The sequence below is a fragment of the Phyllostomus discolor genome, chromosome 11 (assembly GCF_004126475.2).
Source record: "Phyllostomus discolor isolate MPI-MPIP mPhyDis1 chromosome 11, mPhyDis1.pri.v3, whole genome shotgun sequence".
Classification (NCBI taxonomy): Eukaryota; Metazoa; Chordata; class Mammalia; order Chiroptera; family Phyllostomidae; genus Phyllostomus; species Phyllostomus discolor.
The window spans coordinates 94,798,829-94,821,808 of record NC_040913.2 but is presented as its reverse complement, the minus strand read 5'-3'; the positions used below and the strand labels follow the sequence as shown (position 1 = coordinate 94,821,808).

The 22,980-nt window shown below is 65.0% G+C and overlaps 1 protein-coding gene across 1 annotated transcript in view; it reads left to right on the top strand.

The window, feature by feature from the left end:
- The window catches only part of DLGAP2 (DLG associated protein 2), a 152,828-nt gene extending 137,084 nt beyond the window's left edge, over nt 1-15,744 (top strand). The window contains exons 19-22 of the mRNA XM_036011117.1: nt 1,273-1,688; nt 8,687-8,778; nt 13,638-13,790; nt 15,159-15,744. Of these exons, the coding sequence (XP_035867010.1) occupies nt 1,273-1,688; nt 8,687-8,778; nt 13,638-13,790; nt 15,159-15,377 (880 nt within the window). The 3' untranslated portion in view covers nt 15,378-15,744. The remainder of the gene's footprint in view (nt 1-1,272; nt 1,689-8,686; nt 8,779-13,637; nt 13,791-15,158) is intronic.
- Nucleotides 15,745-22,980: the final 7,236 nt, after the last annotated feature.

Below are 22,980 nucleotides of genomic sequence, written 5' to 3'. Positions count from 1 at the left end.
CTTTTGCCGGACCCTGTGTGTGCACCCCTCCAGTCCACATTCAGGGGCAAGTTAACACCCGCCCCGGTCCCGTCCCGGCCAGAGGCAGGGGAGGGACACTTGGTGATGCAATCCAGCCTCAGGGACAGACAGGCTGGCAGCCGGGGTCCCGTCCCTCACCCGAGGAGGAGCAGGCGGAGGGGCAGCAGACGGCTGCTTTCTCCTGGAGCGAGGGCAAAGGAAAAGGGAACCACAGCGGCCCACTGAGGGAGGCAGGCGACCGGGCCGTGCTGCGCTCCCTCCCTCCCGCGAGAGCACACTCTCCAGCCGCAGGACACAGGGCGCCGTCCCCCTGGTGTTACTTTCATGACAAGCGCAGGGGCGGTGCTCCGTTTCACGTCTGGAATAGTGCATCTGGTACATTTTAGGAAGACCCGTTTTAGTCCCCCTTGCCCCTGGACGCCGCTGGACCTCCCGCCCCATCTCCCAGCCAGGCCCTGGGCCGCGTGGCCTGTGGGACAGGGTTTCGGGGTCCAGCCTGGGAGGGCTTGGGCCGCAGGGAGTCCAGACCACGAGCTGATGGCGCGGGTGCCCAGCAGAGCTCCTGGAGCCGAGGTCCTCTGCCCCACCCCCGGGGGCCCACCAGCCTGAGCTTCCTGCCCCTGCCGGCCGGGTGTGCCCAGGCCCCTTGCCCCCAGGGCGAGTTTCCCTCCCCCGGGGTTGGCGGCCGGGAGCCGAGGCGCCGCTGGAAGTACAGACGCACAGAGCCCTCCCCCACCCCAGCGGCTGCGCTCCGTGCTGGCCACCCCTCTGGCTAACGGGCCCTGCACCGGTGACGCCCCGGTGAAGTCCGAGTCCCGAGTCCACACTCCTGGTTGTGCAGAGCGGACTGGGCGGGAAGACGCTTAGTGGTTCGGGTGGGAGAGGCGAAGACCGTCGCGCCCTGAAACGGGATGTGAAGTGGCCGAGGCTCAGCAGGCTGCAGGCGCCGTCACGCGAGAGCGGCCCCTCTGGGTGCAGTGCAGCCTCGTGCCCAGAGGGCGGCACCGCCGCCGGGGAAACGCGTGTCCCCGGGCCTGGGCGCGACACTGAGACCGGGGCAGACGTACGAGGTTACGCATTCGCAAAGCCCATCGCTCTCCCGCAGAGGGAACACCAGACGCTAGTGACCGGGAAGCGCACTGACCTCGCCCTCGAGTGGGCGGACTTGGGGCGCCGGCACGCGGCCGGTGGGGCGCGGGTTGGGGGTGCCCCGTCTCACAAGGCCTCCCTGTCTCCTCCCCTCTTGCACAGGCGCGGGCGGTTCAAGCGCTCCAACAGCGTGACGGCGGGCGTGCAAGCGGACCTGGAGCTGGAGGGCTTCCCGGGACACGTCCCCACGGAGGACAAGGGCCTGCAGTTCGGCTCGTCCTTCCAGCGGCACTCGGAGCCCAGCACCCCGACGCAGTACGGCGCCGTGCGGACGGTGCGCACGCAGGGCCTCTTCAGCTACCGGGAGGACTACCGGGCGCCGGCGGACACGACGACCCTGCCGGCGCCCGAGCCCTGGCTGGAGCCGGCCGTGGACGCGGGGGACGGCGGGCGGGTGTCGCCCTGCCGCAGGGACGGCTCCTGGTTCCTGAAGCTGCTGCACACGGAGACGCAGAGGATGGAGGGCTGGTGCAAGGAGATGGAGCGGGAGGCGGAGGACAACGACCTCGCGGAGGAAAGTAAGAGCGGGGCGGGGCGCGCACAGCCGCGGACACCTCCGCGGCGTACAGCCGGCACCCGCGCGCGCGGGGTTCCGGGCACCGGTGCAGGCGGGGCAGGTACTGGCCGCTCCGTCTCGGCCGCGCTGCAGGTAGACGGGCGGAGAGCCGCGGGCGGCCGCACGCGCTGGGCCCGTGCGTGGTCCCGTCGGGTCCACGGAGGGGGGGGGGGGCTGGTCAGCGGCGCCGGCAGGGTTCCCGGCCGGGTCCGTGGTCTCAGAGGCGACGCGCCCGCTCTCGGTTCCGGCAGCAGCTGGGTTGGGAGCCTTCCCTCCCTTTTCCGGCATCGCGGCTGTCTCGCGTTTGGCTTCACGCGGGACAAAAGTGGGAGGTGAGGAGACGAGCCCGCAGTTTGCGGACCAAGCGGTGATGCCGTGCCCTTGGCCGTCCAGCCTCGGGGTGAGGGGGCTTCTGTGTGACCCCCGCCGGGGCGTGGACCCGACCTCAGGGCCCGAGGGGACGGCGCCGCTGCTCCGCCTCCCGTGTCCCCGCAGCGCCCCAAGCGGCCCCTCTGTGAACCGCGGGTGAGGTCTGCACGCACCTGCGGTCCGTTTGCAGACTGGTCCTTAACGAAACGCATGTTCTGGAAGGCGTTCCCGAAAGTCTTCCCCAGCCCATCGCGCCGTCCGTGTGTCCTTGTCCTTTCCTGCGAGTTCCTTCCTCCACGCTCCGTCTCTGGGCATGGCCGCAGCTCAGAAGCGGAGCTGGCGTCCTTGGGGACCTAGCCCTGGCCTCAGCCTCTCAGTGGCCGCCGCCGTGGAGCGTGTGGGAACCCCAGAAAGGGGAGCGCCCCCACGAGGCGATGGCAGATGACGCCCGGAGAGCACAGGGCAGGCTCTGACTCCCCGGGAACCATCGCTGCTGTGTCGGTGTTTAGTTGTGGGCTCTGAGGAGTTGGCCCAGGCAGAGAGCCCGGGCGGCTCTCCCAGGCTCCGCTCCCGGTCAGCTGCCCCCGCCTGTAGGCCTGAGTGACCCTTGACACGACCCCGGGGAGGCACCGCCCCCCAGGTGGCTGCACCACAGGAGTCCGAGGGCCAGGCCGCCAGAGTCCTGCCCCACTGGTCCACGTGCACCGTCTGTGCGGGGCTCACGTCCTGATGCTTCAGAACCACTCGTCTCCCTGCCGCGTTGTCTCACCTGTCAGCGTGCCCCTCAACCTGGCGGAATCATCTGACTGTAACGGGATGGACGGTCTTCGTCACAGAGATAAAACAGGAAAAACAGTGGCCTGCTTTCCCAGGAAACTGGACTAGACCAGCCCTCTGCAGGCACGCGTCCGAGAACGCAGCCCACGGCTCCCCCGTGAGCTGCCTGGGAGGAGGCGGAGGTGCATGACCTGCGGTGGCAGGTGCATTGGCAGGCCCCACCCTGGGGCCTGCCGTCGTCTCACCCCGAAAGCTCCAGGCTCCCTGGACATGGAGGAGGTGGGTGAGTCACTCCTCGAGTGTTGGACTCAAGGCCACACTTGCCTTCGCATCACGTCCCAGGGCAGAGCCGTCCGCAGGGAGCGGGAGCGGCTGAGTGTAGCAGGACGGCTGCAGAAAGTGTCGGAACATCGCGGACGTGCGAGAGAGGCTGGCGGCACGAGATTCTGATGAAGCCCCGTGGCGGAGGCGGCTCAGCGCTGCACCCCCGAGGGGGCCCCGAGGGACAGATGGGGCCTGAGCCTGGGTCCCCTGCTCTCTGAGAGGACGGATGTCACGGAGATGTGGACCCGCCCCGGCCTGTGGGCGGGAGGCTGGGCACCGGCTGCTGGCCCAACCCTGGGGCCGCACGTTTCCCAAAGGACAGAGCGGCCTGCGTGCCCCTGGAGCTCTGCCCTCTGCTGTCACTCGAGGTCCTCGGCTGCCTGAACAAAGCCATCCCTTCGTCAGGGTTATCGCCCACCAGCAGTGCCGGGACCGGGTACAGCCCGAGGTCCCTGCCGGCCACGGGGAGTCGGGAGGGGGCGGGGCAGGGCGAGTGACAGTGGGTGCAGCCCGAGTGCTGGGGTGTTTGGACACCTGCCGAGAGGGTGCGGTCATCCCCGGGCGTCGTCCCCACTGCGGTCTAACAGCTGCGTGAGCCTGCGTCGGACGCAAAGGACGGGCAAGACTGCCCCTCGACACCCGTGGGGAGCTTCTCCATGTCTTCAGTTGCCCACTGTCTCCACCTCTCGTGAGCAAATGTGGCATCACACTCATGACACGCTCCTCCCGTGGGCTCTGTGCATGAAGCCAGCGCCGCGGCCATCGTGCTTGGACATTGCCCTGCAGCTTTACAATGTAAGATAACCTCTGATCCTCCTCCCAATTTTAAGAGCAGATACAGGGTTATGGGTGAAGGCGCTTTTGGAGAGGACAGATTAAATTAAGTGCCTTGTTAAACCAAAGCTCTCAGCTCTGAACGTTGAAATTTGCATCCCAGGGGATAATGTTTTTCCCAAACTGTAATTTCATGATCACAGTTCACTGAACTGCTCGAACGGGTCTAGGTTCATTCCGGCCTCTGTGGCAGCGAAACCATCTGGGGTCCGAGTGAACGCCGGCTGGGGTGACGCAGTGGCACCGTGGGATCCGGGGTCGCTGCAAAGGTGCAGCCCTCCCTGCGCCGCCGCTCCGGCATTTATGTGTTAATTATGTTAAACCAAACAGGCAAGTGGAATGAGGTGAACCCCCCCCCCCAAAGCAGGGTGTTTTCCGAACGAGGAGAAATCGCTCCACAGCGGCAGCAACCACGGAGGTACCCTCGTGCGAGGAGCTCCGTGGCGGGGTCTTTCCGAAGGTCTGGGGCGTCCTCCGCCCCCAAACACCTCTGCCCCACATAGTGACGATCTGAAGATCACCGGTCAGAGTCCTGCGCCACAGACGGGGGGAGCCGGGGGCTTTCGTGGCAGCCTCCTCTGGGGGAGTGAGCGCGGGGCCCCAGGGTCACGAGCCCTGTTCACACAGTCGGGTCTCCTCCCTCCCTCCCAGCCGTGAGCTGGGGTGGGGGCAGGGCCCGCTCGCCGGCAGTGCGGTCAGCCCAGGGGAGAGCAAGAGCGAGGACACGTGGCTCCGAGTGACACACAGCTCCGAGTGACACACACGGCCCGTCCTCAGTGCCGGGGGGGGGGGGGGGAGACGGCCAGCGGGACACAGGCCTGTGTCTGCGGTTTGCCCCACGTCCCTGAGCAACGGAGCAGCTGACAGAGAAGAGTCAGGAGCTCTGGCGACGGCTGTGAGCAGGCCCGATGCCATGTGCACCACAGTGGCCACCCACCCGGGGCCGAGCTCAGCCTGCTGGACAGATGCTGCTGCCCCGGACTTCCGGCGAGGACGGGCGTCTCACCACCCGAGGCTGCGGGGGGGTGGGGCTGGAGCGTGGGAGAAGTGAAGGGAGACCCGGTCATCGGGGTTCAGATGCCCGTGTCAAACCGTCTGCAAACTCTACAAAAGTCCGCTGCAGCACCTGAGAGGAAGGAACGGTGTGAGCGTCCTCCTGCAACGCCACAGCACACTCGGGAGAACTGGGGGTTGTGGGGGGCGGAGATGAGCCAAGGGGGCGAGCAAGTCCACCTGAGTCCCTGCGCTGGGCCGGGCGGGGGGCTGCCCTGGGCCGCGGTGCACCCGTCCGAGGAGCCTTGGTCCTCACCTGCAGCTCCCGGAGGCACACGTGGCTCCACGGTGACAGAGCCCGGGCGCCCAGTGGAAAAGGGTGAGCTGCACCTGCACTTCCAGTTCACGGCAGCGACAGGAGCCCTTCGCGTGGCAGGTGCCAGAGAGCCAGGCCCCCTCGCCAAGCGGCACAGCCGTCCACCCCCCCCCCCAGCCGCCCTCGCCCTCTTTGGGGGCGCTCTCTCCCAGCGACCACAGGCTGTGCCCTGTGCGAGGGGCTGCACCCAGCAAGTCTGCACCCAGACGCTGCCCGTCTGCCCTGTCGGGCTGGAGATGATGCTCCGAAGTGTGCTGTGTCGAAGCTGCCGCTGAACCCCTCCCCCCCCCACTTCAGGAAGAGCGCGAGTCGGAGGGATGGAAACTCTCGGCGACACCAGACCCAGTGCTCGGGTACTGCGGGCGGGAGCCTGCGCTGGGCAGGGAGAAGGGTGGCTGTTGGCTGCTGCTCTGTGTCCCCGCAGCAGCTCCTCGGTTGAACCCAGTCCCTCCGAGTGTCCACGCCCGCCACACAGGTTGCAGGGGCTCCCAGAGGGAGACCCTGTGTTTCACACCAAGGCTGATCCCGCACTCGGCAGCGGGGAGACCCGTGCTGCAGACGCCCGTCCAGCTGGGGGCTAAGCCGGGAACTGAGGACGGAGCAGCACTTCCCCTGACCAGCCTTCCGGTCTGCGCACCCGGCCCCTGCCTGAGCAGCCCCTTCCTGCACCCCGTCCCGCCGCCGCTGGGGATCTGCACCACACTTTCCTGTCGGCTGCCCAGCAGGGAGGCGGCGGATGGCTCAGGGGGGACGAGCCCCCTGGGAGTGCCCTGGAGAGGACACGAGGGCCAGGGAGCAAGGTGCACGGGGACCCCCTGTGAGCTCCTTTTCTGCGCCGGAAAGCCTACCAAAGCATCACACAGTTCACTCACTTTTATTGAAAGTTACATTTTCTTAATGCTCACCTGAGGATACGTGTATTGGTTTCTGAGAGGCGGGGAGAAAGAGAGGGAGGGAGAAACATAAATCAGTTGCCTCCCGTGCACACCCCATCCAGGAATCAAACCCGCAACCTTCTGGTGCACAGGACGATGCCCCAACCAGCTGAGCTGCCCAGCCGGGGCTGAGAGTTCCATTTTTAAACTCTCGGCATCTGGGAAGCGATCCAGGTTTACAAGGTGTCGGGGGATGAGCTTATTATTCTCAGGGGTGGCAGTGACGTCCCGGCTGTGCCCATGGGGACAGGGGCTGGGCTGGGGCAGACCTGAGAGAGACCCCAAAGGCGGATTTGCTCACGAGGCAGAGTCTGAGTGCCAGGCGTCGAGGCACCGCACACACGCACCTTCGAATTCTCTACACGTGTGAGGTTCTCATGTCACAGCCCTGGAGAGTGGCGCTCCAGGTGGCAGACGAACCGCCTGAAGTCCCCCTCACGCAGGAGAAAGCTGCTGCTGAGAGCAGCTGACGTGGTCGGCCAGACCCTCGCTTGCCAGGGAGCGGGCAGCACCCGCTGCGGTGCACGGTGGGTGCTCTCACATCTGCCCGCCCGCCCGCCCGCTGGTCTGGGCGCCTCCCGGCAGCCGGCTCACATCTGGCCCCCAGGGCCTGCCCCCAGTGTGAGTCAAGGCCCCTGTGCCCCTCTGGCTCTCGCCCCCCAGCACTGGCCGGGACAAGGGACGGCCTCTAACTAACGCACGTTCGGATGGACGAGCCCCACACACAAGTGGTCTGCAGACGCCCTGTTCAGGTCTCTCGTGTTCGGGGACACGGAGGGAAGGGAGTGGACGTGAGTTTTATTCTCCAGACCGCACTTTCCACCCCGTCGGAGGGGCTCTCGGACGTGGATGGTCGGTGGCCCCGCAGGCCAGTGGGCGTCCCTGGGAGCTGGTGGAACGGCCCAGCCTCGGGGCCCCCTGAGTCACTGTCTGCCTCCCCTAGCCAGACGCCTGCCCACTCGGGCTCCGGGTCAGGTGTCTGAGCTCGAACCGCCGTCCTCTCTGGACGGAGCCCCGAGTCCATAGCTGGTGAATCCCTAAGTTCGTGAACAGCACGCGGGTGGTGATGCGCTCTCTGCTCTGGTGATGGGCACCCCCCGCCCTTCCCCGTGCCACGCGGCCATTTCCCGCGACCACCCGAGGGACCCGCCGAGCCTCAGGGGCTCTGGTGTGGTCGGCAGGCGCCTGCCTTCGGAGACAGCACAGGGGAAGGCGGAGTCGGGCAGGTGGCGTGATCTGCCCGTGGCTCCCCGGGAGACACGTGCCCACAGACGCTGCGGAGTGATTTCGAACGCAGCCGGGACAAACGAGACCTTCCGCGGAGGCGGGGCTAGGGCACAGCAGCGGGAAACCTGCCTCCCAGGTCGCGGCGTGCTTTGGAGGGTCCTGAGGGTTGGGGTCGACCAGAGCTGCCCTTTCTGAGCTGCCGAGGACGCTCCCAGCCGGCCAGGGGCCCGATGTGTGAGCAGCAGGGGCGCATGGGGGCGGCGGGGCGCTTGGAGGTGCCGGCGGGGGCTGTCGCCTGCCTCTCATGCACCAAGCACTTGACTTGCCAGCTAAACCCAAAGCGGTCACGTCTACTCTCCTGTGAGCTGTTGGGTTCGCCCCGCTGTTGTTCACTTTTACGAAAAGTCCCCCCGATTAGCTGGAATCACACGACTCCGACGCCACCTGTGGGTTCGCTGAGCCACGGCGCGCGCCCCGCGTCTGGTGAGCGCCGTGTGAGCCCCGGCGGAGTGGGCGCGCTGCGGTGGCGGGTGGCGCGGCGGGGGTAGGGGGCGACGTGGGGAAACACGAGAGCCAGGGCGGTCCCCGCGGCAGGGCCTCCCGTGCAACCTGCCTCGTGTCCGCATCCCCGCCTGCGCCTGCGAAACCTCACGCTGCCTCTCTGGGCCGTCCCTGCCCAGGGCGGCCGAACGTCATCCAATCGCATCGGCTGAAATAACTGATACGAAGAGGGTCTCCTGGGCCTCCGCCTCCGCACGGAGGGGGCAGACTCGCGGGTGGTGGGGACACGGAGTGAGAGAGGCGCTGGGCCCCCTCCGCGCGCACCGCGGCCTTCCAGCCCCTCCCACCACCCACACCGAAGCCGTCTGTGCGCACAGGAGAACCCGCTGCCGCAGAGATCGGCTTCCCAGGGGAGGGTTCCCCACACCGCGGGGGGGTCGGGGGCGCGGGCTCGTCTCCCACGTCCCTCTGAACCGGGGACTGAAAGGCACTTGTTTCGTGGGCAGTAAATTCGGGGCGTCCGTCTTCGTGCCCCGCCCCCCCTCACCCCGCGTGGTGCTCCAGCTTTTGCTTTTGCTTTTCCTTGACGGCCTCTCCACCCGCTCGTTTGTTTCTCCCGAACAGTTCTCGGCAAAATCCGGAGCGCCGTGGGCAGCGCGCAGCTCCTGATGTCACAGAAGTTCCAGCAGTTCTACTGGCTGTGCCAACAGAACATGGTAAGTGAGCGCCGCCGCCCGGCCTGCGCCAGGCTCAGCGCCCCCTCCTGACACGCCAGGCCCCCGCTGCTGTGGCTCGGTGGGTTTGGCGCCTGCCCACGACCACAGGGTCGCCGGTTCGACTCCTAGTCAGGGCGCGTGCCTGGGCTGCAGGCCAGGTCCCCAGCAGGGGGCACACGAGAGGCAACCACACATTGATGTTTCCCTCCATCTCTTTCTCCCTCCCTCCCCCTCTCTAAAAATAAATTAAAAAAAAAACTTTTAAAAAAAAGGTGCCTGTTTGCAGATAGTCGCAGGAGGACAGGATACGCCCAGCCCCAGCTTGGATGGTTCAGAGCCCCAGAGGCCGAAGGACAGGGTGGTGGGGGAGGGGGCGGGGCCTGGAGGGGCGGGGCCTGCAGGTGATTGGCACCTGAGTGCCTCCGCTGGAGCTGGTGCCGTCGCACCGGGACTGGCTGCGCGGAGCCAACTAGAATAAACTGCTGTCGTGGCGAACGTCACACGTGAGGACAACGATATGAGGTGGCTTGAATGCAAATGCACAAGGAACACATTTAAGGAGGTTTTAGGAGTAACGGGGGCTTTCTGGTTGACAGCAGCGAAATGCGTGCACGGTGGGAGGAACTCTGGCCCCCAGAGCCCTCCCCTCCGCCGTGGATGGGAACTACGTCGTCCCGGACACGGTCTTGCCGTCCCCGCGGGGAAGGGGTGGCGATTCCCTCCAGTGGAGAGCCCCCGAGAGCCCTTCTCCCAAACGGCTTTTCCTGGGAGTGGTGTGTGTGGGTGCATACGTGCATAGCTCGTCAGTGTCAAAAGGCTACAGTCTTACAAAAACAGGTATTATCTACAGAGAACAGTGGAAGGAGCACAGAGGTTTGTCACAGGTCAGGGTCTGTTAGTCATGCTGAGGCCAGAGGGTCTGTAAGACGTGTGAGGTAAGGAGTTTACTCCTTAGGCCTTGAATTTAAACACCTGGTTTATATCACCAGGGCGGAGCAAGCCTCAAAAGATACGATGTATTTATCAGGCCTGACTCCCACGGGAACCCTCCGTGTTGGTGACTGGTGGTGCCTGCCACCCGTGTTTCTACTTGGTTTTCCAGGGAGACTTACCAGCCCCTTTCAGGGCTTGCTCCCGTGGGGCTGCAGTCCCCAAAACCGCAGAGTGGTCCCCAACAGCGTACCATTGAACTGGATCAGTTAATACAGTTGGCCTTGAACCTGCTTCTGATCCCCCTGGCAATCAGCAGGAGGGGAAAACCGTACATTTCCACACACACACACAGGTTTACGTCTGCCTGTGCTCACTTACCGGCACGAGTCTGTGTGTCTGTGCATCTCCTCACCCGACTAAAGAAAAGCATGTGCTGACTGGTGTTTGGGGAAATAGCTGGACAGCACTGACATTGCTGTCTAGGCCATTGTACAATCCACACCAGCCGAACATTTCCATTAAAATGCAAATAGCTCCCTGCCAGGCCTCGGGCGCAGCCTGCTCCGTGATTCGACCGCGGTTGGCTCTGGGTCTTTCGTTTGCAAGGAGACGGCATTTACCGAGTGACCGTACACGCCAGGGGAGGCCCCGCACCTCCGAGTCGGCGATCTGCCCCTTTCCATCTGGACCGCGTAGAAGGATGCTCTCCGACATTTCCCAGTTCGCCCTGTGCAAGTCCGCCAGGACACCTGCCCCATGACCGGCACCCAGCTCCAGCGTGAAGTCACAATCAGTGTGTCAGAGGGGGGAGTGGAGCTCGGGATTCCCAGAGAGGAACAAGGAAGAGGACCTTCCCTGGAGGAAGGTCACGCTCTTGCATCCCCCAGCCGAGTCCCCATAGTTGTCATCTCTGAAGGGGTCGACCTGTGCCCCGATACCCCGCCCACAAGGGCTCGGTTCTGAAGCTGCCCCCCGCAGCAGGGGGCATTGCTACGAACTGCCCCTGTTGTCTCTGCCAGAGCGGCTGATGTCAGACTTAACGATCCCCTCCTGGAGCCTTCGGTGCCTCGTGCCCACGTCAGCTCTCACCTCCCACTGACCTGCAGAAACCCTCTGGGTTCGGAACATCTGCCGTGGCGGCTTCCCTTCCCTGGGTGTCTGTCGAGAATTAGACCCCCCAAACCACTCAGAATCGATTGTTGGGGAGCTTGGCGCGGGGGGCGGGGGGCTCAGGCCATCTGGCAGGAGAGGCGCTCAAACTTCGGGTGGCCACCACCTCTTCCAACCACACTGCCACGGCCTCTGCCCCCGCCTTGCTGGTGTCTGGGAGCTGTAGGTGGGTAACTAGTGTTAAGTCAGATAAATGACCCTAGAAACCGCCCCCCCCCCCACCAGCCTGAGAGTTCGGGCACCCTGAATGGAGTGCTTGCTCTTCACGGGAAGGCCTGTGGGGAGCTCATCTCAGGACGACCCTGGGAGGCGTCTGCCCCGGAGTGTGGGGGCCACGTGTGTGCCTCTGTGGCCGAGGTGCAGGGGTGTGTGGCAGGAACCAGAACTGCGAGCACACCTGCTGGGCCTGACTCCAGGTGGGCAGCTGACCCGTGGGGGCCGGGCAGTCCTCCCAGCCCTCAGCACGCTTCCGGCTCTCGGAGAGACCAGGGTCCTCTCTGCCCGGGCCCCGGGGGCCGGATGAGGACTCTCGTGCCGCCCGGCTGTGCTGGGGCAGGGCCGTGGCCAGAGGCCCTGATGCGCAGGGAACCTGGACGCCTGGTAGGGCCAACGGGCCACCTCCCAGGTCCGGGCTATGCCTGGCTGCGAAACACAGTGCCGCCTCTGCTCCAGGAGGCCCTGGGGACAACGGTCTCGTCAGCCTGGTGGAGTGACAGACGTCTGCCCGCAGGGGACGTGCACCTGGATGCAGACACTCTGGGGCCCAGCTGTCCGTGTCTGGGACTTGCCAGCAGCAGCCCACGGCGAGGTCACACCCAAACTGATAAAAAGCGGACCGCCCTTGCACACTGGGCGTCTTCCAGAGGAGCACACGGCCAGGTGCCCGAGGCTCAGACTGGGAAGCAGCCTGCCCTCGTCCGTGACCTTCCAAGGGCCGTGGGGACCGGCGAGGATCACCGAGCAGACTCACTGGAGGGAGAAGACAGCCTGCCGCTCCGGCTGCGACGGGCCGCGGGCGCCCTCTGGTGGCTGATCTGGGGAACAGCCTCAGGCACAGAACCGCTAGTCCCCTGCGCCTGGCCGCCCTGGAAGAAGGGGTTGGGGCCCAACGGCGACCCTTTCCGCGTGGATGGGAAGCTAGGCTGCTACAGACTGAGTGTCTGTGTCCCCAGAGTCCCGTGCTGAAATCCGGACATGGAGTCGGGGGGGGGGGCCTTAGGGGGTCACCAGGTCATGTGGGTGGAGCCCAGTGATGGGGTGACGCACCCCACAGAGCTCCCCCCCCCCACCTGGGGGAACAGACAGTGGGGGACATCGTCCGTGCAGCAGGAAGAGAAACCCCCAGACCCAGAACCCGCCGGCCCCAGGCTGGGAGGGGCCCTGTCTGGGCTTGCCGGGTCGTCTGCCCTGGGCCTGTCCCCGCCGCCCCCGCTGACCACGCACAGGCTGTGGGAAGCTGAAACCAAAGCCAGCTGAAGTGCCCGTTGTGCTCAGAGTGAGCGACCTGTGAGTGAGCTGAAACTCGCACACTGTGAGCCAATTCAGATAAACACTTGCCCACGAGACGTTCCTGTGCAGTAAGAGGGGCCCTCGCCGCACCACAGAGCCATGAGTCCAAGCCCCTCAGCCCAGGCTGCGAACCCACGCACCTTCGGATAGGTCAGGAGCCACAGCGAAGTGGCCCGAGGCCGTGGGGCCCTGGAGGAGGCCTGGGGCCGTGGCACTGAGCCAGCTGAACGGCACCCGTCCGGCTGTGGGTGGAGGACGAGACATGTCCTCGGGCCACGCACAGCCCACGGGCTGCCGGCCGGCAGCTCTGCAGCATCGCCCAGCCCCTCTGAGGGCCCGGCAGCAGCCCGAGAGATCATCTGTGCCTTCGTCATGAGCCACCGGTCCTCTCTCCACACGGGCATCGCTGCCATCACCGTGGAGCCGAGGGGCAGAGCTGGCCCACCGTCATGGCCACGCCACAGACCGCGGGAGAGGGCCCGTACTGCACCCATCGGACCAAACCACAGGCCCGTGGCTTCTAGGAAGTGTCGAGCGTGGGGAAGCTCTCCTGTTTGCCACCGTGCCCAGGTCCTACGAGAGCATTTTCAGAACGAAACAATGCACAAGCTTGGGGTGTGTCTCTGTTTAACAGGCTGTACTTTTTAGAGCAGTCGTAGGTTCACAGCCAAGTTGAGGGGGCGTGCAGAGGTTTCTCACACCCCCGCCCTCCCCCCACAGGCACCGCACCATCAGCACCCCTACCGGACAGGATGAACCCACGCCGACACGTCAGTGTCCCCCAGAGTCCGCAAGTGACATCGGGGTCACTCTGGGTGCTGTGCATTCTGTGGGTTTGCACAAGTGCAGGATGACACGTGTCCACCATCACAGCATCTCACAGGGCAGACTCGCTGCCCCAGACCCTCTGGGCTCCCCGGTGCACCCCTCCCCCACCCCCATGAGAACCCCCGATCTGTCCCTGTCCCCGCAGTCTCGCCTTCTCCAGGATGTCACAGAGTTAGAATCACACAGCGTGTGGCCTTTTCCTGTTTAAAACCGTCAGCAAATACTTGTTAAAACTGCTACGGATCCTGCGGGCCCTTGGGAGTATTTACCTGAATTGGAATTCAGCTCCTTCCTGGCCCAATCCTGGAAAGGCGCCCCGCCCCACCCCCACCTTCGCTGGTCTCCCAGCCCCGCCCCCAGCCCCGGTCCCCACCATAGCCAGGTTCTTATCCCCCACCCCGCTGTGTGTCGGTCCGCAGGACCCCAGCGCCATGCCCAGACCCACCTCCCAGGACCTGGCCGGCTACTGGGACATGCTGCAGCTCTCGGTGGAGGACGTCAGCATGAAGTTCGACGAGCTGCACCAGCTGAAGCTCAACGACTGGAAGATGGCAGAGTCTCCGGACAGGAAGGTAGCTGCGCCCCGCGGGCCGCCCCCCTCGCGGGCTCTGCAGGCCCCCCCTCCCAGGCAGCGCGGCGTGTGTTTGTACACGTGTGCACACATGCGAACGTGTGTTTGTACACGTGGGCACATGTAACCTGGGGCGCAGTTCAAGTCACGGGCAATACTCCTTCCTGCCGCGTCTCTGGGACGCGGAGGATTTGGGGAAGACGCGACCCACGTCACGTGTAGCTTCGTTCCGCGGCGGGATCCGTCCTCGGAGTCACTGTCCGCGGGCTCTCTGGGTCCTCCCAAGGTTCCCGCGGAGTCCCAGGGCCGCCTCCCCTCTCCTGCTCAGACAGACAGACGTCCTAGCTGGGTGTCTGCCTGGAAGACGAGCCCCTCCGAACTGCACCCAGCGGTTTGGTTCCGGAACCCTCCCTCCATCCCTCAGCGCTAGCCCCTAAAAGGGCTGGAATTTCCCGTGAAACGTGAAGCCTGTGCCTTTACTTCTCCCCTTAGGGCGTCATCGTTAGCAGGGAACCCGAGAGAGATGTGTTAGCAATACATGCAGTGGTTTCCTAACGCCCTTTAGAGAAGTCGAGAGCAGCCCTCACCGGGGTTTCCCGACAGACGTTGTCAGGATAGAGGGATGGAGACGACCAGCCCGGCAAACTCCAGGGCGGCGGAGCGTAACTCTCCGCTGAGGACGCGCACCCCGGCGGTCGGCAGGAGCCTGCCGCTGTCCCCGGCTCCTGCGCCCAGAAGGGGGCGCTGCCGGCCTGGGCAGAGCCAGGCTGGGTGCACAGGGGCCTCTAGCCGGTCCTCCCCAGGGGGCAGCACACGGTGTGGGTCCACCATAAGCCAGGCACGCACATCAGAGCCCCCAGGTGACCCCTGGTCACTCCGAAGTGAGGGGGGCGTCAGCAGTGAGTGCGAGTGAGAAGCTCGGTGGTTTCCCGGGACCCCCAGGAAGGAGGGTTTTCGTGAACCCCTTAGCACCGGAGTCCGGTCCAAAGGTGGTGACCCGCGGCAGGGTGCCCGGCACCGTCCGAAACTCTGGAGACCTGGGGAGGGTGGGTGTGCGCCCAGGTGAGCGGGCCTCGGAGGGCCACGTCCCGGTGGGTGTGAGACGGAGGAGACGGAACTGCGGAAGCGCAGAACCTGCTTCTTCACCGGCAGGCGCTGTGCCCAACTCCCCCTCCGCCTCCGGGGGCGTTGCAGGGAAGTGACGAGGGCATCCCCCGCCCACCTGCGCGAGGCGGAGCACAGGCCGCCCTGGGTTCGGGAGCAGGGCCACCCTGGGTTCCGGGGCCCGGCCGGTTTGAGTACCCAGCCCCTGGCCCGGGCGACCTTGTGGGCGCCCCCCAAACCGTGTGCCACTTGTGATGCTTTTCAGGAGGAACGGAAGGCCCCCCCGCCAATACCAAAGAAGCCCCCCAAAGGGAGACTTCCGGTCACGCGAGAGAAGTCCCTGGACCTGCCCGACAGGCAGCGGCAGGAGGCCCGCCGACGCCTGCTGGCCGCCAAGCGCGCCGCGTCCTTCCGCCAGAGCTCGGCCGGCGAGCACGCGGACAGCATCGAGATCTACATCCCGGAGGCGCAGACCCGGCTCTAGGGCCGCCGCGCCGCCCCGCCCTCCCCCCGGCCCTCCGCACCCACGCCTGTGCAGGTGGCCCCGCCCCCATCCCGTGCCGTCTGCCCGCCCTCGCCATCCGTCCTGGGTGCTGCTGGTCTCCGGGGCCCGCCGCGCCCGCCGCCAGAAGGACGTCTTTTTTACTCACCGGATGTCTGACTCACAGCCGGCCGTGGGGGCGCGCTGGCCACTCCCCTCCCCGGAGCGCGGGGCTCGCCTCTGGGGGTGGGAGCCGGCTCACCTTTTGTTATTTCTATTTTTTATAAACTGTGAGATAATTAGAGGCGAGAATAGCAAACGAGTACAAACGGGTGCATCCCCCACTCCCTAGAGCGTTAGCCCCCCCCCCACACACACACACACGCACACGCGCGGCAGACACTGCAGCTTGAAGGGCAGGGGCGATGGACCCCCACCCTCCACCCCGGCCTGGGGCTGCCTCCCCCAACCAGCTGACCCATCGCTAGGTTCTGTGGGCCACGTTCACGGTAAGGAGAAGTCGTCTGTCCAGCCACCGAGCTCCCCACCACCTGCTTCTCCGTCACTCAGGGGCCCAGGCCTGGCCCCTGGGGAACGGCCCCCACCATCAAATCGTAAGTGAGGCTTCCCTCCCCACGAGCCAGCGAGGGGCGACGAGCCAGGCGGGGTCACGGGGAAAGCCGGCACCTCAGGGGCCTGCGTGCGGACCGCCACCGCCGCCCCGACTCTGGGGAGGGGTCCCCGTGGGCCCCTTTCTTCGTGACTCCAGACCCGCCCACAGTCCGTCCTTCGGTTCCACCATTCGTGGGCTACGCGTGTTTTTTTTTTTTATAGATGTGTGTATATATTCTCAAACAGCTCTATCAGTTGACTTTTCAGGGTATCCTTAAAAACACAAAACAACAGAAAGTTTGCCTGTCTCAGAGGACAGCCGCGGTGTCGAGGAAGGTTTAAGAAACTTGAGTGTGAGTGGGGCGTCTGCCCGGGTCTGAGCGGGGAGGAGCCGCCGTCCGGGCGCGCGCCCCGCAGCGCCGCCGCCACGCCCAGCGTCGGTTCCTGCTGATCGGACAGCGCCCGGGAGGAGGCCGCCCTGCCCCGCCGCGGGCTCGGCCACCTGGGTTTCCGCGGCTCCGGTTGGCACCTGGGCACGGCGGGGAGGACGAAACCAAAGGCTTCGTGTGCGCAGTCGAATCACGGTTCTGAGGCAGAGCTGTCAGCGTGTCGGTCCGGCCCCGAACTCCGAGCCCTCCCCGTCGCTCGAGGCGAAAGCGGCCCTGGTCTTCCGCCCGCTGCTCCGGGCAGGGCTCGGCCGCAGAGCCGCGCCCCGGCCCCTGCTGTAGCACTTTGTCCCCCCGCCCCCCACCCGAGACTTGCACTTTAAGCCGCGCCCAGCTCTCTCTGCACCGGCCGCCCGGCCCGGCGGAGCGCGGCGAGGCAGGCGGCCGGCCCTCGGCAAGCCCGCGGGTCCTCTCCCCGCTCCATCCCACCGCGCATGGGGCTCGCCCGGGGCACCGTGGACGCTAAAGCATGTCTAGCTTCAAAGTTTTACTTTTTTAAAGCCGAGTAGTTACGAACTCCCTGTAAGAAGAACACCCTGTACACGGAACCTCATATCCAGTATATATTTTACCAAACAGCCTTAAAATATATTTGGAAGCAAAAATCAGTACGAATGTATATCCTTGAAAAATGCAAAAAAAAAAGTTTCCCCGAAATATTCTTCTATAATGAACCCTATCTCCCCAGAGTGTTCAAAGCATTTTTTTCTACCTAAATAAACACCTAAACCCTGGGAGTGTCCCATCCGCCGCTTCTTCCCGTCCTCACTGTAGTGTGTCCCCGACACGTGCGCTTGCAAGTCCTGGCGTTTCAGACTTCACAGACGGACTCTGTGCGATGACCGGCCCTCTGGGAGCCCCCACGGAGAGCCCGGCGCCGTGGATTCGGGCAGAGGAGTGAGAAGCCCGCCGGCTCCCACGCGGGTCCCCCACGTCTTCTCCCCGTCCCTCCACCTGTACAAAAACGCAACAAAAAATTATAAAACTAGATAATAATTATGTATTTTGGATCCCAGACTCTCTCATCCTGACTTGAATGAAAGTATTCGCTGGATTGGGATTCACTTTTTTTAATGTTTTGCATAGTCATTTTTATCCTAAAATCCCCCCCCCCAGTCTTGGCCTCACCCACCCCCTCAGCTCCATGTGACAGCAGCCACGGGCTGGAAGTGGGGAAGGTGGAGGGACGCGCTTGGCCCACCGAGTCCCAGGGGAGGTCGCGGCCGGCGGAGCGGACGCCGGACCCGATAGAACGTGACCTGCGCGCGTGCCACAGGACCCCGCGCAACGGACCCCGTTCCTGCGCCGCGACCTTCCACCCCCGATGCAGAGATAAGCCATGTTTACATATTTATATGTAAAGACAAATAAAACCGTTTAGAATACTCGTGGTAGCCAGCGCAGCGCATTCATTTCTCGCAGGCGCAGGATTCCGGGCTGGAGGGCGGTCCCTCCAGCACCTCGGGAGCCGGACCCGCGTAGTAAGGGGTCGCGCCGGAGTCTGAGAACTCGTGACGCGCCGTGTTCGGTGCACGCGTCTGGGGAGGGCGCGGCGTCCTCCGGGCTCCGGTGCCCGCGGTCCCTGATGGGACAGAACAGCCGGTGAAGGCCCAGACGCTCGTGTTGCTCAGACACCCTTTCCCTCGCGGCAGCCAGGGGGCCCTCCTTAACCCCGACACCAGGACACGAGCGCAGGAACAGGACCCCGAAGGCCGGCCAACCCGGGCAAGGCGGCCGGCGCTGGTTACGGTGTGATGCGTCTCCCGCCCGGGCGTTGGTTGTCCCGGGTTGAACCGGAGGGAGTTTCTCCCGCTGACATGTTCCCGCCTTGTTTTCCTCAGCAGGCTCGTGTGCCGGTCCCAGAATGGCAATCAGAAATCTAAGTCTCACATAATACCAAAAAAAAAAAAAAAAAGAAAACCACACTTGTGTTTAAAAGAAAGTGTGACTAATGTTTTCACCTCGAGATCGATGCTCAAGACTTGCAGCATTAAACAGAACCATCTATTCTTAGGAAAAAGTAAACAGATCTCCTTGAACTTCCCGCTTTTAGAAAAAATGGCCCTGAGTGCAGGGACCCGAAACGCAGAGGGAACCTCGGGGCAGGCTCCGGGGCCCCGGCCAAGGTCACGTGCCACAGACAGCGCGACTGACTGCAGCCCTGGTTCCTGCCTTTCCCGGCCGTGCGGAGCTGCCACTGTCCCCCTCGCCTTGGTCATTAGGTGTCTGCCTCGGTGGCCTGTGTGTCCTGGCCCTGAGGGCCCTGCCGCCCCGCCCCCCGGGGTGGACTTCTGCTGGGACTCCGGTCAGAGCGACCGCGGAGCCACCCTAGCACGCTGGTTTGGGCACACCCGTGGGGGGGCGAGTAGGGAGGGGGCCGAGGGAGGAGGATGCCTGTTCCTACTGGCTGTGACTCGGTCTGTCAGACCAACTTGGGGCCGGGGACGTGGAGGACCAAAGGCATCTCAGGGAGACGCCGCCAGCAGCCTCGTCCGGAGCTCTGGCAGGTTCTCGGAGCCTCTGAGTGCTGCATCTGGGGTCTCCGGCACCCGTGGGTCCCCAGGCCCTGGCGGCAGCTCACAGAGGGGCAGCATGACCTGCCCCCATGGATGGGAGCACATCGCCAGGGCCTCCTAGCCGAGGGGTGCGGCGTCAGGCCCCAGGAGCAGGCCTGAACGGTCCGTTCCGCGTGTCCCCCGAGCGCATGCCCATCCCTGCCTCCTCCCTCCCCCAGGCTCCCTCTTAGCTCCCTCTTCACCAAAGTTCAGCCCGCTGGTCGGGTCGGGCCCGTCACACACACCCCCCTCGGAAGTTGCCGAGGGCTCTTTGTTTTTATTGGCACCTTTGTTCACACCAGATTGAAAGCTTTGGTGGAAAACGGTTCCAAACCGTGACCAAGAGGCAGAAGGCCTCAGGCGAGTGGTCGGTTGCCAGCCAGCGAGCAGCTCAGCCCCGGGGGCTGGGGCCGGGGACGAGCGCTCAGCGCCTGGTGCTCTGTCCCTGGAGGCCTCAGTCTCGGCACCGGGGGTCACGTCTGCCTGTGCCCCTGCACCTCCACGGCAGGGGGGTGTCGGCAGTCGCCACACTTGGCGGCCATGGAGACCAGACGGCAGGCTGGGGCTTGCATGGCGACCTTTCCCACCGCGGGCAGCACGGTGGCTGCAGAATGATCTGGGGGTGCCACGAGGTGCCCAGAACCCCCCCAGCCCAGCCGGCCGTCAGACCACGGGGCGTCTGGTCGCCCATTGGTCAGCCACGGAACCCCGTGGCATGGCGCCCCTGTGTCCGGTTCTGGCCACAGAGCGTGCAGATCAGTAACGCCCGGCTCCCAAGTCCTCTGTGCACCTGGGGAGCAGGTGGCTCCTCGAGGTGCCCCGGTCCCTTCTCAAGTGCCGTCCTCCCACGGGTGTGGGGTGCAAGGTCAAGTCAGGCCACGACCCCTTGGAGTTAGGGCCAGCAGGCTCGGGGCCCCTCTGCAGAGTGGGGTCTCAGCCCCAGCCCCTGGCAGACCAGGGGCTTGAAGGCGTGGGGGGGGGGGCACCCTCGGGCCACCCCTCGGTGCCTTCTGGCTGAGATCTCACGTGTTTCTAGCTGCTTCCGTGAGCGAGAGGCAGGTGCCCACAGGGATTAGGCGATGCTTCCGCTGTCCCGTGAGCCCAGCAGCCTCGGAGTGGAAACGAGGGGTGTGCCTTGAACGCTGGCGGTCTGAGGCGGAAAGCCGGGCCAGGACGCGGGCGGCTGACAAGACGCGCTGCGGGCCACGAGATCCGGCCTCTCCCCGGCTCTCGGCCACGGCACGTCCCGCTGCAGAGCGCGAGGTTCCGTGGGGGCCAGACTCGGGCGCACGCCACGCACGGTGCCCACCGCTGTCCCACCCCCGGCGTGCCTGCCCCTCTCGGAAGGGACGTATTTCGAGTCTCAGTCCCGACACCCGGCAGACGACCGCTCCGCAGAGGGAACGCCGGCCACCTCCCCCACCCCGGCGGGCACAGCCCTGACCCTAGCCCTCCCTGACCGCTGCTTTTTAAAAGATTGTGCACGCACTCACCCAGAGGCCCAGGGGATCGCCGCCCTACTCTCTTGGGTTTCCCGTGACTCCCCATCACGGGTGCTTATTCCACACCCAGTGTCCAGGAGCCCGGCTCCCACCTCCGGGCTGGAGGGGCGAACGGTGGAGGCAAAGGCCGCACCAGGGTCCTGTGCAGGCAGACCCCGGTGCCCCGGCCCCCCTGCGGTGACCGCTGTCCCTGTTGGTGGGACGCCGCCCCGGACGGGAGCAGCGAGGCCGTCGCAGTGTGCCTGACAGTGCCACCAGCCGTTCTCACCCCAACTCGCCGCCACGACCCCGCCCCAGTGGGCTCAGTATTAGGGTCGTTTCACTTTCAAAGGGGTCGGCCCGGCAGCTGGTTGGCTGCGTCTGGAAAGGCTGCCCCTCCCAAGCCATGGGTCCTGGGGTATGTGCCCTTGACCTTGGGGTTCCTGAGGCTGAGCCACCGTCCTCCGCCCGGCCTTCCTGCGGGGACCCGTTCAGACCCCTCCGGGTCACCCACCCAAACACCCCGGTGTGGCCCGAGGACCCACAGGGGTGCCTCCTCCAGACTTCAAGGACGGTGAGGACCAGGCAACTAGCTGTTTCGTTAATGTTTCAAAACCCATTTAAACACTCACATGAATTTACACACATATGAAATCGCACCAACAAAGAGGGAGAACCAAGTGCCAGACCCTCCCCATCCGCACGAAGCCGGGACGGGTGCCCGCACTGAACGTGCTGTGTTCTGTCACCGGGCCCCTGCTCCGTGGTACCTCAGAGCCGTCTTCGGGCAGCCTTGCTCGAGCCCCTTGTCCCCGGGGGGTCTGCCCCCCGGCCGAGGACATGGACTCTGCCCTGGTCACGCCGGATTTCCGTGCGGCTCTCGCCCATCCCTGTGCGTCATCCCTCGGTGAGATTTCTCAAGAAAGCTAATGTTTACTTTCTACTGGAGTGAATTCTCGTGTCATTTTAAACTCAGAACAACTCTACAGACCGAAGAGTTTTATCCGGAAAACCGTGGCGCCCTGTACATTTCATTGTTGAAAATCCCCGATTTCTCTACCTACTGAGAAGAAATGGACGCTTATCAAGGCTACAATGCCCTACGCACGCGAACACGGCAGAGACTGAAAATGAGTCTAACAAACACTCGGGCACTTAGTTCTCGGCTGTCCCAGGCTCTCCCGGGCTGCAGCGAGAAGAGACACCTGTCAGGTGGCCGGTCCTGGGGGTGGGCCCGGCCACTGCTCACCGCCTCGGCTGGGCCCGCGTCCCCTCCCTGTGAGCGCACCTGCTCTCACCGTCGCCACCAGCCTGGCCGCCTCCACCGGAACGCCCACTTTCTCCTGTCCTCCATGGCCTCCTTCCTGCCTGCCCTGCAGCTGTCGCCACCGGCGGTCCCCTTTCCAGTTCCCCCTCCAGCCCCCAGGAGGCGTGAACGGAGGGCTTCAGGAAGCACACTTGACGTCACGGCCCTGCCCGTGGCCGCCAGGACGCAGGGACACCAGGGCCGGGGGCCAGCAGGGCCAGCTCCCTGCGCTTTTCTCCCCGTGCCCTGGCCTGCGAGGGCGTGAGGGGCGTGGAGGAAGCGGGAGGCGGAGGAGAAGTCTGGAGTCAAGGTCTGTTTTCTAACTTCCCCCAGTGAGCCAGGAATTCCCGCCGAGTTCACCGACGACACCGTGCAGGGCTGCTGGGCGGGCGGGCCCCTCCCTCCACCTCACCTGCACCGGCCGCGACCTGTGCGGTGCTGGGTCAGGGGAGGCCGAGGCTGCGGCCGGGCGACCGGGAACGCACAGCCCGAGCTGTAATCTTTAATCTTCCGCTGACCCCTCGTCCTCCTGTACACACTTAATGCTGGCAGGAAGAGGGCTTTGCAAATTTTCTCTCTCTCTTTTTTTGAGCCTATAATCCTTCCGTGAGAGTTTTAAATTACTTGGCCCTTCCCTGAAAACTGCATACTTCCACCCGGGGGTCAGCCCAAGTCCGCGGACAGACAGATGGTGTTTGTCTCGGACAACCAACCCGTGACGTGGGAACTCCGTCCTGGCCTCTCCCTCCGTCTGGAAACCACAACACCCCCCCCACACACACACACACAGGCTGCGCACGGGACACGGCGGCCACACCCCGACAAGAAGCCACGCTCAGAGGCAGAAGCAGCGACTCGGGCCGGGCAGCGTGCTCCCGCGGCTCGACCGGTCAATGAGCCCCTTTTCCGAGTCTGGACGTCGGGAGCTCCGGCTCCTGCTCCCGTCGGTGCGTGTGGGCGAGCGTCACCGGGGACACGCAGAGAGCCGTCACCTGCTTCTCCGTGGAGGTGCGGAGCACGTCACACGGGCTCTCAGGGGCAGAGCTCGGGGCCCAGCCTGGCGCCCGGCGCCCCTCCGTCCGCAAGGCAGCACCCGGCTCCAGGGAGGCCCTGAGCACATTCGTTTGCTGCGGGTTCAGCCGACCGGGTGGGCCCTCCTGCTCGAGTGGAGGCGGAGCCGATGGGAACCCACTTCCCGACGACCCC